The sequence below is a fragment of the Macaca nemestrina genome, chromosome 1, assembly GCF_043159975.1.
Source record: "Macaca nemestrina isolate mMacNem1 chromosome 1, mMacNem.hap1, whole genome shotgun sequence".
Taxonomy (NCBI): Eukaryota; Metazoa; Chordata; class Mammalia; order Primates; family Cercopithecidae; genus Macaca; species Macaca nemestrina.
This window is the reverse complement of record NC_092125.1, coordinates 193047404-193063468: the sequence shown is the minus strand read 5'-3', so window position 1 is coordinate 193063468 and position 16065 is coordinate 193047404. Positions and strand designations below refer to the sequence as shown.

The window sequence follows — 16065 nt, the reverse complement described above, 5'->3', positions numbered from 1 at the left end:
AGCTGAGATCCGGCCACTGCACTCCAGCCTGGATGACAGAGCGAGACTCCGTCTCAAAAAAAAAAAAAAAAGTGAACTTCATCAATATATTTGCTGCTCAGAGATGCTTGCCTGCTGGACTTAACTAGATTCTCACCATGTATCAGATTGAGCTGTGTCTCCTGCCTGGTTGAGGGTCAAGAGGGCATCTCTCATGGAGAAAGCTGGCTCTATCAAACAAACCTGGGGTAAATCCTTCCAGTCCTGCCTGGCACAGGCTGCTGTTCAGCTACCTGCTGTGGCCACGCCCATTACCAATGGCATGGCATCTGCCAGAGAACAACCCAGGTGCCTTGTCAGCCAAGAGTTCTACAGCCAAGACCTATTTCCTGTTAATTGAAGCAGAGAGAATAGAGAGAGCATTCCACTTATTCATTGGCCACAGAGGCCAGTGATGAGCCATCTTTCTTACCTCCACCATGCCATCCTTCCAGTTGGAATGAGCTGCTGTTGTGGGAAGAACAGTGAGCTGGGTGCCAGGAAATGTAGGTATTTGCCCTAAACCCATGGGCAGATACCTCCCTTGTCTTTGGGACTGTCTCAGTGAGTGAGGTGGAAATTGGGGAAAGGCTTCTGTTAGATGATTTCAAGTCTGAACCTGATGCTTTTATGATTATCTCATGAAATACCCACTGTAAACCATGGGGGTAAGACATGAATTGGTTTTCAACAAGTAGTTTCAGATAACTCGAATGTCCTCTGCTCTTTCTTCCTCCCAGGAGATTGCCCAGATTTCTGGGATCTGCTTAAATACTTTGCCTAGATTCAAGTCTGGCCAGCTCTACCCTTTACTCCAAATTGGGGCATCCTGTTGCTTATATTGTCTTGATGATGGTAGCTTATAAAGTACTCAGCATCTACTTCACTATGCCTTACCTCAGTCCATAAGAAAAAAACTGCAATGAAAACAACACAATGAAATAATAAATTAGGAAAAACAATCTGGTAGGAAATCAGTATTATAGAAAACAACACAAATATGGTTATAAAGACCTGTGTAGTTATTAGAATTATTTGACCCTGAGCTTCCTGGCCACCAAAGCAAAAAGAGACGAGGTAAAGTCTCATCTTACAAAAGTCTTATAAAGTCTTTCTTATAAAAGACAACTTTTTTTTTGTTTGTTTTTCAAAGGCAAAGTTTTTTTAGCTTTAAGGTTTTGGATACATGATGCTGTGTATCCAGAATGACATGGAGTGTCATTAGGGTAGGTAAAGCAGGTGACAGTTCACCATGAGAAGTCAGTAAGTCAGCCCCCATAACACAGTGAGTCAGGGTCAGCCCCCACATGCTCGCGACTCCCAAATTCAGTCCCTCCTATAACTAGTTATCTTTATTCTAGCTCTGGACTTTTTTCTGAAGGGGATCTTCTGGCCTTTCCAGCTGTCCTGAACTCAGTCTTAGCGAGACATCATATAATAGCAAGTTTTCACTGATACCCGTGTGCCTAGCCCCGCATGCAGGGAATGCAAGAGGGAGAAAGTGGAAGTGCAGAGGGACCTCAGGCAGAAGCTCCACAATTTAATTTCCTGACATCCTATGTCCCGCCTTGTTTGCTCTGGTTCATTCCTGAAAACCCAAGTATGATTGTAGTTTCAGGCCAGTGAGTGGGTCCCCATTTTCCTGTAGACTTCCATTCTTGTTTTAGAGATGTTTCGGTCAGTTGTGATTAGCAAGCAGCTTCCCTGCTGAACACTTTCCCTTTAAATTGCCCTGCCAGCAGGGCTCATCCTGGTGTAAACAAACCCTTTGGTGCAGCCCAAGAGAGCCCCTATCTAATACCCAGCATGATCCCCTTACATCCGGAGCACTTTTTAAACATTTTTCCTAGCACTTGCAGCATCCGTCCTCCCTCCCGATGATCTTCACAGTGACCCTGCAGGGGAGACAGGAAGAGGCATCATGATCCCTGTGTTAGAGATGCAGTCATGGGAGGGCTAGTGAAGTGCAGTGACTTGCCCAAGGTCACTCCATGAATTAAGGGTGGAATTGAAACCAAAACACTGATCTCCTGACCCCCTGTGCATACACAGTTGCTCTCTGGCCAAAGGTGACATGTATATAGGTAAGAAAGAGGCAGGCTGTTGAAATGTGAACTATCCCCTTTTATTCAGTCTTCCTGAACTGACTGGCCCAGCCTTGAGTATGTGTGAAATAAATAAAGCAGTTGGGTCTGGTCTGGGGAGAGCTGGTGGGTGGGATAACTTGCCACAAGGATGACCTTGGAGACTGGAGACCCCTGGAATCAGGAGCAGACGATCTGGCTGGCTTCCTTGCCGCTCAGGTCTGCGGAGGCCACAAGGGGGCAGCATGCAGCCCTCACCTGTGTCTCTGGGAGGTGCCTTGTCCCACTCATCCCAACTGTAGACAATTCTAGGAACTAGTGGGAGTGTGACTGTCCCCTTTCTTAACCCCCTTCCTGATGAGACCCTCACCCTTTGAAGGGAGGGTCCTCCCTAGGATAATAGTGAGAGCTGGAAATTCTGCCCTCTCCAGAGTGTTGCCTCAAGGTCGGTGGTTAGATTTTAATAAGGACTTTCTGACAGCTCAAGTTGGTTCAAGGTCCTTCTTATCTCCCCAGCTTTGTTTCTTTTCACTCTCCTCTCCCCCACCACCTCCTGTACTCTATGGTCCTGTCACACCCAATTACCGATCCCTGAACTTTCCTCCATGTTTTCAGAATGTGCTAGCTACAATGCCTGAAATGCCCTTTTACTTCCTTTTTCACTTATTGAGCTTCTACACATCCATCAAGGCCCAATTTAAATGGCCCTTGCTGAGAAACTTCAAGACCTCTTCAATGTTCCCATGTGAACTTCTACAACCTCTATTATTAGAGCTCATATACAGTCGCTCAGCAGGTGTTTCTTTGGCACCTTCTGTGTGTCAGATGTTGTTTTAAACATTGTGAATACAGCTTAAAACAAGTCTGACTTGTCTGCTACCATGGAACTTACATTAATGAGTGGGCTGAGGGTGGGGTTGGGTTGGGGGCGGGAGAGAAAGACAACGAACATAAGACCAAGTTAGCCTCTGAAGAAACCCTCTACCTTGCTGTTAGAGTTTTCTGGTTTGGGCTGGCTGTCTTCCTCACAGGCAGTCCTCAAGTCCAGGGTCATCTCCACCTCTGGAGCGCAGCACAGAGCCTGGCACCAAGAGGGTAACAGTAAACTGATGAGTGAGTGAATGAACACAAAACCATCCTTGCAGCCACACTGCACATATTCTCACTTCTGTTCATCTGCTCTCACCATGACATTTTTTTCTTGTTAAGGATTCTTTTTGTTTGTTTTGTTTTTTTGAGATGGAGTCTCACTCTGTAGCCAGACTGGAGTGCAGTGGTGCAACCTCGGCTCACTGCAAATTCTGCCTCCTGGGTTCAAGTGATTCTCCTGCCTCAGCCTCCCAAATAGCTGGGACTACAGGTGCCTGCCACCATTCCTGGCTAATTTTTGTATTTTTAGTAGAGACGAGGTTTCACCATGTTGGCCAGGATGGTCTCAATCTCTTGACCTCGTGATCCACCCACCTCAGCCTCCCAAAGTGCTGGGATTACAGGCGTGAGCCACTACGCCTGGCCCTTGTTAACAATTTTTTATTGAGCTATGATAATATGCCAGGCAGGGGTGTTCAATGGAGATTATTGTTTTAAGAAATTTCTGTCTAGGAAAATATGTCTAAGGCCAGGCATGGTGGTTCATGCTAGTAATCGTAGCACTTTGGGAGATCGAGGCGGGAGGATCACTTGAGGCCAGGAGTTTGAGACCAGCCTGGGCAATTTGGTGAAACCCCATCTCTACAGAAAAATACAAAAGTTAGTCCGGGCATGGTGGCACATGCCTGTAATCCCAGCTACTTGGGAGGCTGGGGCGGGTGGATTGCTTGAGCTGGGAAGGATGACTTGAGTCCAGGAGGCAAAGGTTGCAGTGAGCCAAGATCATGCCACTGCATTCCAGCTTGGGTGATAGAGTGAGACCCTGTCTCAAAAAAAAAAAAGAAAAGAAAATACGTCTAAAGCTTGGTACTCATGGATTCTCATTTCATCTTCACATCCTTGTTAGGTAGGCATTCTCCCTATTTTATAAGAAAGAAACTGGGGCTCAAAAATGTTAAAATATTACCCAAGGGCACCAGCTGGTTGACTGGAGCCAGATGCTCCTAGGCCTCCTATCCCAGCTGACCCAGCCCCCATGGGTTTTGCCCCCTCCACTTGTGATTATTTTCCTACAGAGAATGAGAGTCCCCTTCCCACAAACTCCTGGGTAGGGACCTAGCTTTTATCCCACAGTTCCAGCCATCTATAGGCCTCAGTGAGGTGGCATCTGAGCTCCTAAGAGGAGAAGACCCTCGTATGGAGGCCCAGTGCCCAGTCACATGAGCAACTTGGCCATGGCTTCCTCAAGGCCTCCTGAGCCAGGCTGCTGGTGTCTTCCCCAGCTTGGGTGCTGTTCCACTGCCATGGCTGAGGAAGAGGGGACAGAAAGACACTAAGACTGGCACTCAGGAGGGAAGAACCTGAGCTGGACCAGGCTGGGCTGGGTTCCTATGTCTGGCTGGTGCTGAGGAGAGGTCTGAAACAGAACCCGGCCTCCCTCCAATTCCTGAGCCTCCAGCCTCTCCTTAGAGTCTTGGCCGTGTGCTGTGCCCATCATCTCTGTGAACTCCCAGCCCCTCCCCCAAGCTCCTGGTCTTCTCTCTTTCTGGGAAGGTCTGTGGAACAGAAGCTTTCTAAGATCTTGTATGTGTCAAATGTCTTTATTTTGCCCTTTCATTTAAGTGACAGTTTGGCAAGGTATAGAATTCTAAGTTCACAATTATTTGCCCTCAGCACTTGGAAGATATGATTCCATTGTCTCTTGGCATCTGTTGTTGCTGATGAGAAGTTTACTGTCAACTCAATTATTGGACCTTTGTAGATAAGCCATCTTTTCTCTCTGGTGGCTTTTAGAATTTCTATTTATTCTTGATATTCTACGCTTTGACTACAAGGTGTCTAGATAGAGTTTTGTTTTCTAAGATATCTTACTAGGTAGTCTGTGGGCCTTTTAAATCTAGAAATTCATTGATTATTTTTGGCAAGTTTAGTCACTCCAGTATCTCTTTTTGAAACCCTTAATGCATATGCTAGAATTTCTCATTCAATCTTCTATGTCTCTTTTCTTCCATCTGTTTAATCTCTTTATTCTGTGCTTCAGTCTGAAGGATTTCCTCAGTTCTAGCTTCTAATTCATTAATTCTCTTCAGATATATTTGATAACCTATTTATTGATTTTTTAAAAAATGTTAGTGACTTTAGTTTTCATTTCTAAAATTTCTAGATAGTTCTGTTCATTTCTGCTACATGTTTCTGTTTGATATCTTTCTATTCTTGTTTTATAGATGCTACTTCTTTATCTTTTTGATGATTTTAGCTATATTAAATTTCCTTTCAGATTGCTCCATTAGCTCTAGGTCTTTATGTATAAATTCTCCCATGAGAGGTATGTCTCTCAAGGTATGGTGCTTCTAATGTGTTATGGAACTTATCCTTGAGATTATTTTCAGCACATTTTCCTGACTGTGCCCTGGAATGTGGAGGCCACCCTAAGGGATGATTTCTCAGTTATATGTGCCTAAGGCACGTGGAAGTGCACCAGCCTCAAATCAGCTCTTATAGCAGTGTCTTGGTTTGGGATTTTTGCATGGCCTGGATATCAAATCCTGAGCCCACACCCCATGTGGACAGGCTGAGGTGTCACACTTATAAGGGTCCACTTTCTGCGTAAAGCCAGAGGCCAGGTGGCTAGCAGACAGAGATTTTAATCCTGTTCATGGAAGGCAGCACTTTACCAGACCCAGCTTTAAACAGAAAGCCTACTGTTGCCCCTGGCATTTTTGAGGTTGGTAACTATACTTCCCACCCTCCCACCCCACTGGACACTGGACCCCCTCCTCAGAAATACACCTTCAATTCCTGCTTGCCACCAGGAATTACCTCTTATGGTCTTACACAATTCCCCATTCTTGCTTTTGGAGCTTAAATATGTATTTTTTTCTTTTAATTATCAGCTGGGCATGGTGGCTCATGCCTGTAATCCCAGCACTTTGGGAGGCCAAAGCTGATAGATCAATTCGAGGCCAGGAGTTCAAGACCAGCCTGGCCAACATGGTGAAACCCCATCTCTACAAAAAATACAAAAATTAGCCAGGCATGGTGGTGAGAATACAGTAGCTGTATTCTCAGCTACTCGAGAGGCTGAGGCAGAGAATAGCTTGAACCTGGGAAGCAGAGGTTTGCGGTAAGCCAAGATTACACCACTGCACTCTAGCCTGGACAACAGAGCAAGACTTGGTCTCAAAAAAAATAAATAAATAAAAAATAAAAAATAAAAAAATTATTTAGCACTTACCTTGCTTTGCACACCTAATATTTCAAAGAGGAGGAATTTAATAAGTGTTTAATCAAGCTTGACATGGAAATCCTGGTCTCTGAGCCTCCCATCTTTGTCACTGAGTCTCTAGCCTCTCTTTGGAGCACCCATTCTCCTCCCTGAATCCCATCTCCCTTACCAGGTTGTCAACCTCTTTCTGAACGCCATTTCCTGCTACTCAATCTCCAGTCCCTCCTACTCACGTCATCTCTCTCCCTGAGCCCTCATCCAAGTTTCTCCCACCAGGAGAGCATGGAAGTTCTTTTCCACTGCACACTCAGCAACTCAGAAAAGTCCTTCCTTTTCATTTTTCAGCCAACTCCATTGTCCCAGTGGTTCTCACTGAGAACATGGAGTTAACCAGCAGGACCACAGCACTGTTGCCTTCTGCATGGTCTTCCAGGGGTAGAGGTTAGAGGAAGGATCTTAGAGGAAGAATCCTGAAGGCAGAGGAGGAGCCCTGCAAGAAGGGAGGGCTTTGACCTTCATTTCCACGCCCCTTTCTCCCTCTGTGTCTCCTCCCTGTGGGCCCCCTCCAGCCCTGAGGATCAATGGGGGTTCGCTTTCACTGAACTCAGCAATACTGCTCCCTCCCTACTTCCTGTGGCTCTGAGCTGACTGGCCTGCTTGGTCTAGGCTGGGGGCAGGTCAGTGCCACACTCAGATCCGGGGAAAAGAAATTCCTTGGGCCCCTCCAGCACCTCTCGCCTGGTGGGTGGCCTAAGTCTGTTGTCCTTTCTGGGCTGCAGAGGGAAAAGGAAGAAGGCCTGATCTTTCTCTCATGCTTCCTCCTGCTCTCAGTAGAGGTGGGTTCCCAGAGGTCAATAATGTGATGCCATCACCCTCTGAGCACTCTCCACTCCAGTCCCCTCCTAGGAAGGCTTCCTAGATTGACAAGAGCTGCTAGGACCAGGGAATTCCCAGAGCATCTCCCTGCTCCACCTCAAACACGTACCTGAAAATCAGTACGACAGATGGGTCATGTGTGTACAGCCCCCTGCATGGTCTCTCACTTTTTCATGCATTATAGCATTCAGCCCTGATAGCCAGGGAGGGGGGGGAAGAGGTGGAGTGGCTTGCCCAAGGTCCCCAGGTAGTCCACAGGTGGAGCTAGGACTGGAAGCCCAGCCATGACTTGTAGTTTAGGGCTCTTTCTGTCCCTAGCACTGCCAGCCTCTCTGGGTGCTGGTGCTTCCCACTTCACCCATCCTGGGTTCTCTCCTAGGGAGCCACAGCCTCTGCAACATGCCCAGCCTCAGGGCCTGGCCGGGTTCCCTGTTTCTTATCAAGTCAAATTGGACCCTCCAGCTTGGCATTCAAGTCCTCCTGCATCCCCCTGGCTAAGCTTGCTCTTCCGAATGCTCTGTAACATCCTTCCCACACCAATACACTCACACACACACACACACACAGTACAGCAGCACCTGGGTGAATTAAGAGCTATACAAGGCAAGTCTCTTCACTGAGCCTCAGTCTTCTTGACTATAAAATGAGACTGAACAGTATTACTGCACAAGGTTGTGGGGATGCTGAAATAGACAGTGCAGGTAAAATATCCTGCACAAGGCTTAGGATTTACTGCAGGCCTCATTAATGGTAGCTGCAGGCATTACTGGTTGTACTTCTCTGCGTCTCTCCCAGTCCTCCCCACTCCTGTCCTTAAGAAAGCTCCCTCTGTCATTGCCTGTGGAGACTTATCCCTCCTGTGACCTCTAGCAACCCTTGGAGCTGTAAGAAAGCCCAGGGTCAGGTGGCTAGCAGGCAGAGAGATTTTAGGAGGCGAGTGAGTGGAACCCAGACCTCCTCACCTCAATTCAACTAGCACACCTCTGCTCCAAAGCTTTGTACACATTGGGGTGCTACCTTACGATTCTGTCTGTAAAAAGGATTCCTTTGCTGATAAAGTCTAAAAATCACCGACTTAAACCACCCCACTTCCCACTCCAGGAAAGGAACCTGAGCCCTTGATTGACCTGGGGTCACAGTGGGAGTCACTGACAGGCTAGAGCCTAGCCTGAGAGACCTTAATCCTAGCCACTCCCTGCCCTCCATCCTTTCAGACCTGGAAGTTTCATCCCTTGGTATAAGTAAGTTCTAGAGAACAAGGATTGGCCGTGTGTGGTTATCCTCAGCTCCCAGCACCCAGTGCCCAGCAGGCAGGTGCCAGTCAGTGGAAAGCACAGGTCACAGACAGTTCTGGGGGTCACCAATAGGCTGTGTAGACTTAGGTGAGTCCCTGTGCCTCTCAGAGTCTCAACTGTCTCAAGCAAGGTGCTGCTCTCTGGCCCAAAAGGGACTGGACCTGGCACACAGATGGTGCTCAGCAAATGGGAGCGCTCGCCCTCCCACCCTTCCTCTCAGTCAATACTTGCTCCATTGATGGATGATGGGGACAGTGATGAATTACAGGAGATCTTGGAGCCCTGCCCACTTCTTGCACAGACAGGGAAACAAGTCCAGGGTGAGGAAGGGACTTGCCCAGGTGGGAGTGAGTGTCGGTGAGTGCGTCTCCTCAGCGGGGCAGGGAAGCTTTCACAGTGCTTCCAGGGTGGAGACAGGGCTTGCGGGTGGAAAGGAAACTGCTGAGGGTGGGGTCAGGGGAACAGGTGGGAGAGAGGGAAGGAGGAGGGTGGGGAACCACAGTGTCCAGTACCCTCCAGCAGAGGGGCCAATTGAGGGAGCCTGAGACAGCTGTTTGCTCAGAAAAGTGTCTTAGTCACTAAAGGCTGTGGTGGGGAAAGGCCGTCCTCCCAGTCATGTCCTGGGAATCCGGATGGGGCAGGAAGGCTGTCCGGAGACCCTCATAGTGGCCACCTGTCCTCTCTGAACTGGACTTTCTCTTCTGGCCCTTCCACTCCTCCATGTGCATACACATGCCAAGTAAATTTGCTGTGGCCTCCTGGAATCATCTCCCCTGTCCCTCCCACCCCTTAGGAAGAGTTCTGTGTCCCTCCATTACCCATATGCCTGCAGGAGAAAGAGGCCTCTATGCCCTATGAAAGTCCTTCCTGAGATCTAACTTCCATCCCTCTAGCTGCAACCACAGTCTCTTTCCTCTTTCTGCTGCCTTTGAGCAGGTAATCTGGAGTGGAGTTGGGAATGATGAGAGACTCTCCCTGCAGTGAGGGCTCCTCACAAGGTGGGGAAAGAACCTTTGTAGTCCCTCAGCTGGGAAGAGAGCCATGGGATCCAGAGGTGATGCTGAGCTTGAAGATTAGATTTCCCAGAACAGACCCAGTTTCAGGTATTCTGGGTGGTAAGGGAACCTAAATTCAAATTCCATTTCTGTTACAGAAGAAGAGCCTCAAAAAGACCCCCCTAGAAACATCCCCAAGGCCCTTGCAACTGCTTTCCTGTGCACCTCTCACGTCCTACACCTTAGTTCCATTCCCCAGGATCCATGATTGAGAAGAACCCGCCAGGCAGTCCCATAGAGGGAGGACAGTGCCGCATATTTTGGGGGTGCCATCTTCAGCTCATAGAGAGAAGATGGGTTAACTCAGCCCAGGCACTGCATCCCTAGTGGGGCCTTGGGGTCCAGAAACCATCCCCAGCTTCCAGTAGAGGATCTGGGCATAACCTGCCTGGGGGCACCAGGCTCTGGCCCTGGGCACACCTTGACCAAGAGCAGCAGAAGAGATTCAGGTCAGACCCCAGAAGGCACCCCCAGCTAGGCAGAGGGGAAAGGATCACTATGGGGTAGGGGTGTGGGCCTGCTGCCAAGCCCATCTTAGGGACCCCCGGTCCATGCAGCCCACGGCCCTGCCTCCCTCCCTCCCTCACTGGCGCTCAGCAGATCAATGCTGCCTTTGCTGACAGCTGAGAATCGAGCTCGCCTTCCCGCCCCTTCCCCCGCCCCTCCGGCTCGGCTTCGTCCCTCGAGATCCTCCCGGAGTAACCGGGAAGACTTTGCTGCGGAAGGCTCACCCTGGGGCAGAGCCTGCGAAGGGAGCGGCTGGTGTGGCCGCAGCTTCCCGTGGAGGAAGAGGGAAAGAGGATCGTGAAACCCAAGTTACCAGCCCTGTGCAGGGCCCAGGAGGGCTAAAGGAGAGGGGCTGTCCCCTACAGCCACAGAGATAGAGGTCGGGGACTAAGAAAAACTTTCCTGCTGGAGAGGGAATGCCCTGGGACAGTCTCCCCTTTTCTGGCTGGGATTCTGTGGACCTTGGGTAGGGGCTGTGTGTCCCCCCTAAGGCTGGCTCAGAGCTCATCTCCCAACACTCCATCTGCCCAAACCCAGTTCCCTGACCCGGGAGTGAGGCAGGGGAGCAGGCCCCTCCATCAGGGAGGACCCTCTTCTGGGCAGGCTGGGTCTTCCCCCATCATGATGAAGGGAAGCTCAGAGGTGGCAGTCGGTGGGAGAAAGATAGACACACCCAGGCCCACTGTGCTCCACACATCCTGATGCTGCCCAGCAGCCCGCGGGCTCCAGACCTTTCAGGTAAGAGCAGGACAACCGCCGCTGCCCACCCAGCCACGCACAGCACAGGGCACACTTTAAGCACACGCACCAGGCACACAGGGCTCGACCCGGACAGACACACCTCATCCCCTTTGGACTCCACCTCCACTTTCGCAGCCACCCACACCCGACCCACAACTCACACTTCACTAACTCCATCCCAGCACCCAGTAGACCCACAGCCACCACCCTGCACACACAAGTAGACGCCGCTCCACTGGTCTACACCTAAACTCCACGGGACACTGCGTCCCTTCCCCTGCCGCCTGCGGCCACAACTCCACGTGGACTCCACTTTCCACAAGCACACACGAGGCGTTCCACCCCGGGCTGGCCTTCGGGCCCCACTGCCCCACGCAGCCGTGGACACCGCTTGCACGCGCCCGACTTCCCGGCCCCGCGCGCTGCCCCCGCCACGCGGTTCGGCCCAGGCACCAACTCGGCCGCCCGTGCGCCCTGCCCCGCCGCCTGCTCCGCGCGTCCCCTCCCTCCGCCTCGCCTCGCTTGCTCGCTCGCTCCCTCCCGATTTGGGAAGGCGGCCGTGGGGCGGGCGGGGGAGGGGCGGGGCGGGGGAGGGTGACATGTGAGCGGCGCGCGCCGGTGGCAGGTGGAAAGGCGAGCGGCATGGAGCGCGTAATAAGAGAGTTGGAGTCGGAAAGAGCAGCCCCAGTCGCCGGGGAAGCGGGCGGTCAGTGCGGGCTCCGGCGGCCCCCAGGCTCCAAGCGCCCGCCCGCGGCCCCGGCCCGGCCCCGAGCCCCCACCGCCCGCGCCTGCCCCGGGTCGCCCCTCTGGCCCCGGGTCCGAGCCATGCGCCGCTGAGCGCCCCGAGCGCGCCCCCGCCCCGGACCGTGCCCGGGCCCCGGCCCCCCCAGCCCGGCGCCGCCCATGGCCGAGGCCCCCCCGGGCCGCCTCGGCCTGGGTCCCTCGCCCGGGGACGCCCCCCGCGCAGAGCTGGTGGCGCTCACGGCAGTGCAGAGCGAACAGGGCGAGGCGGGCGGGGGCGGCTCCCCGCGCCGCCTTGGCCTCCTGGGCAGCCCCCTGCCGCCGGGCGCGCCCCTCCCTGGGCTGGGCTCCGGCTCGGGCTCCGCCTGCGGCCAGCGCTCCTCGGCCGCGCACAAGCGCTACCGCCGCCTGCAGAACTGGGTCTACAACGTGCTGGAGCGGCCCCGCGGCTGGGCCTTCGTCTACCACGTCTTCATGTGAGTTTGCGACCCCGCGCCCTTCCGCGTGTCCCCGCGCAAGCCTGGCCTCCCGGGGTACTGCCGCCCCGCCCCGGCTCCGCCTTCTGTCCCCTACCTCAGGGCCGACCCTCATCTCTCTGCCCCCAGGCCTGAGCTCCATTTCTGATCCCCTCGCTGAGCCCTACCCTAAGCCCTGATCTCCCAGGCCTGACCCTTGCTTGACCTCGCTTCTGACCTCCCCGCACCGCAACTGCTTATTTCCATCCTGACCGCCAACCTCTGCTCCTCTGTCCCAGGTACTCCCCACCGCCAGCTGCCTTCCCCGAGTCCGCTCAGCGAAGTCTGGGGCCCCTGGAGTGGGCGCCCTTTTGCTCTTCCCCACCACTGCCTCCCTGTGTTCCAGACACAAAGAGGACCCCTTGGCTCCCACACGCTTCTGTCACTTGCTCCCCAGCTCTGAGCTATGAAGGGCTCCCCTCAGGGGTGCTCCTCTCCAGGGCAGCCCTCATTCCCACCCCTGGCCAGCTGACTGTGGGTGTATGGGGGTCCCCGTGGGCCACCTGGGCCCTGACACTCGCCTATGCTGTGTCCGACTTTATCTGTGTCTTCCCTCAGTCTTCCCCTCCACCCTCAACTTCCCAGTGGCAGCAGCGGCCGCCCTGCCTGCCCTGCCCTGCCCTGCCGGCTTGGCCCAGCTCGCCTGCCTTGCTGGCCTGCAGCACCAGGCCTGGCTCTAAGCACCAGGGGAAAAAGAAAGAGGAGAGGGGTAGGTTTGGAAACACTGTCGCTGCTGGGGCCCCCTCCTCCCTCTCACCAAGCTCCTACAACTTTCAGAAACACTGACCCCTCTTGGATGTAAAGAGTGAATTTTGGCAGCTCAGAGCTCAGTCTTGGGGGACGGCCTGGCCCAGCCAGGAACATGAGAGGCCCGGCAGATATCAGTTGAAGGGCTGGGCCTGACGCTGGGACGCTCAGAGATGCCCAGAGAGAGACCTCTGGTCCCTGGAAAATGTGTAGCTATTAATCCCTTTTTGCTGCCAACAGAGAGGGCCCTTTGGCGCTGGGGTCTCCTGGGTGGCCCACCTGCCTGCACACCTGACCGTCCAGCAGCCCTCCTGCTGGCCTGGCTGTCCCTCTGCCAGCCTGAGTTTCCACCTGTGTGCAAGTTGGCCAGTCTGCTCATCTCTCCACCTAACTGTCCGCAGTCCTTCTGCTTGCCTGTTTCCATCCATCTGTGGCCTATGCAGTTATCTGGGTGCCTGTCTGTGCATCTGCCTATCCACCTGTCCACCTGACTGTGCACTCTTCCTCTACCTCTCTTTTCCACCTGTCTCTGGGTCTGTCCTTCCGCCTGTCGCTTGGGTGCCTGCTGGCCTGCCTCTGCCCCATCTGAACTGGGCCCACAGAATTTCAGAGGTGAAGGGGAGAAAGATGCGGCACAGGGAGGGGCAGGGTGGGAAAGAGGACTCGCTCGGCCATTAAGTGCGTTGGGGGTGGCAGCCTTGACTCTGTGCAGAGATCTCAGCTGGGCTAGCCCAGGGCAGAGAGTTGAAATTGCTCAGGACATGAGGTCAAGCTTTGGTTCAGGGTCAACGGTTAGGAGTAGCCCAGCCCTTAGTGCCCATTGGGAGGCCTAGGATGAATGTTTATGGCTATAAAGAGGCCTGTTGGAGTGAGGAAGGCCCAGGGCTGGTGGAGTTGGGGGTGAGGGGAGGGGGACTGCTCCTTAGGAGTGGCTGAGTGCCCAAGGAGGGTGAGACACCCCCCAGAGAACAACTGTGCCCTCCGTGGGCTCCTCTTGAGAAGTGACTTTTCCAAGGCATGGCTGGGCCTGGGGAAGCCAATAGGGCTCTGAGGTTGGGTCCTTATCCCCCAGGCTTGGCCTCATGGCCCCCACGAGGGTCAGTGGAGGTGAAGGACCTGCTTCCTGTCCCCTGCCAGGCACTATGGTTGCCTCCTTTGAAAGGACCGCCCCTTCCTCTCCAGGAGCTAATCCACTGGCACCTTTGCCCCACATCCTGCCCTTTCCCAATGCCAGGAAATGCCCTCGCCAGGGCCGTGCTTGTCCTGACCACTTGTCCCCGGGAGCCCAGGGCCAGGGCATGTCTTGGGAGCTCTAGGGGAGGAAGTATGGTGTGAAAGCACCCTGGTGTTTAAGGATCTCAGGGAATTGGTCACCCATCTTAGAGGTCAAAGGGAGCAGAGGTGTCAGGAACCCCACCTCTTGTGTGCTCTGTGACGTTGGGTTGATCGCTGTGCCTCTCTGAGCTTTAGGTCTGTAGGTCGTCAAAGCGGGTAGAGGCCCCAACCTTGCGGCTCTCTCTGATGAGGTAATGGAGTGGAAAAGAGCTTGGTAAGCTGCGGGGGCCTGTCTGAGCGTGAGAGATGGTTGTTCTTATTGGGGCTGGAGGAGGGGGCCCACACGGAAGGTCTCTCTTGTTTTTGAGGAGCTCCAGATGTGGGGTTTCTCAGTCACACTACAGGGTCTTGCCAGGAAGTACTTCCTGCTGTTGGACTCCTAGCTTGACCACTACACTTTTGGTCAAATCCTTTCTCTTCTTCCCAATCTCCCTCAGTGGCAGCCCAAGTGAGGGGAGTCCAGGGAGTACCGTTAGCTAGGACCCCCTTCCCAGAGATGCAGGCTGTGGCAGGAGGGGCCCCAGCAGAAGAGCCTGCAAGAGAAGGGCTCTGAGCTGGGCACAGTGGCTCTCGCCTATAATCCCAGCACTGTGGGAGGCTGAGGTGGGAGGATCGCTTGAGCCTAGGAGTTCCAGACCAGCCTGGGCAACATGGTGAGACCCCTGACTCTACAAAATTTAAAAATTAGCTGGGCATGGTGCTGCACACCTGTAGTCACAGCTACTTGGGAGGCTGAAGTGGGAGGACCGCTTGAGCCCAGGAATTCTAGGCTATTGTGAACTGTGATTGTGCCACTGCATTCCAGCCTGAGTGACCGGATGAAACCTTGTCAATTAAAAAGAGAGAGAGAGAAGGGCTCAGGAAGGAGGGAGCTGGGGCGAGAGGAGCCCATTCCCCCTAGGGTATGCCTCCCTCCCATCTGCCAGCCGGTCCCCTCTGAGCCCCACACAGAACCTACATCTTTCTGGCTCCAAGAGGTGGAAGATTGCCTAGAGTACAAGCCCGGATTCGGCCTGTCCTGCGGCAGCTGCAACCTCTGGGAAGAGAAGACTGCTGACTCCTGTCTTCTCCTGTTGGGATCCAGAATGAGGGGCCACTGGGCCCCTCTCCAAGTTTTCCCTCTCTAGACCCTCAGTCTGGTCACCAAACCCCATCCCGCTCCTACGCCCCCGTCCCTGATTTAAGCCCTCAAGCCTTCACAGACTCTGCTCTCTGAATTTTAAGAAACATCACCTCGTGGCCCATCCTGCTTACTGAGCCCTTGAGGGGAATGCTCTCGGTCCCCTTGCTGCCCCCTCTCAAAGGCCACTGCAGCTTCCCTTGAAGTCAGAGTGCTGGAGGGGGCTGGGCCAGACCCTATCTCCCTCCATCCTCCCCAGCCACTATGAGCCGCATGCCTGCTGCTCCCAGCCCCCAGGGCCCAGCAGACTTTCTCTATGTGAAGGTTTGCGGCTCTGTAAACATCCTCCCTCAGCCTTGTCCCTGGGGTCAGAAGCTGTGGGAATGGGGAGGGGAGGAGGTGGCAGCAGCTTCTGGGGCCCGCAGACTCCTAACCCCGAAGCCCCTGACCTCCCACCCCGGCCATCTGAGAAAGAACATCGCCTGGGTTGGAAATCATCCCAGCAAAGGGTCCTCAGAACCCTCAGGCATCCCCACTAGGTCAGTCGGTCCTCACATTTTGACAGCCCCATTTTACTTGTAAGGAAACTGAGGTTCTGGAGTCCAAAGTCACCTGGGAAGTGAGTAGCAGATACAGCGGACTCTGTGCAGAGACCTCAGCTGGGCTAGGCCAGGGCAGAGAGTTGAAATTGTTCCTGCTTCCCTGTGCGGGACTGT

The 16065-nt window shown here is 53.6% G+C and overlaps 1 protein-coding gene across 3 annotated transcripts in view; it reads left to right on the top strand.

Annotated features, from left to right (window-relative positions):
• Positions 1–11779: 11779 nt before the first annotated feature.
• The window catches only part of LOC105494821 (potassium voltage-gated channel subfamily Q member 4), a 56630-nt gene continuing 52344 nt past the window's right edge, over positions 11780–16065 (top strand). For all 3 annotated transcript variants that reach the window (XM_071095195.1, XM_071095194.1, XM_071095197.1), the window contains exon 1: positions 11780–12108. In XM_071095195.1, coding sequence (XP_070951296.1) covers positions 11795–12108 — 314 coding nt within the window. In that variant the 5' untranslated portion in view covers positions 11780–11794. The remainder of the gene's footprint in view (positions 12109–16065) is intronic.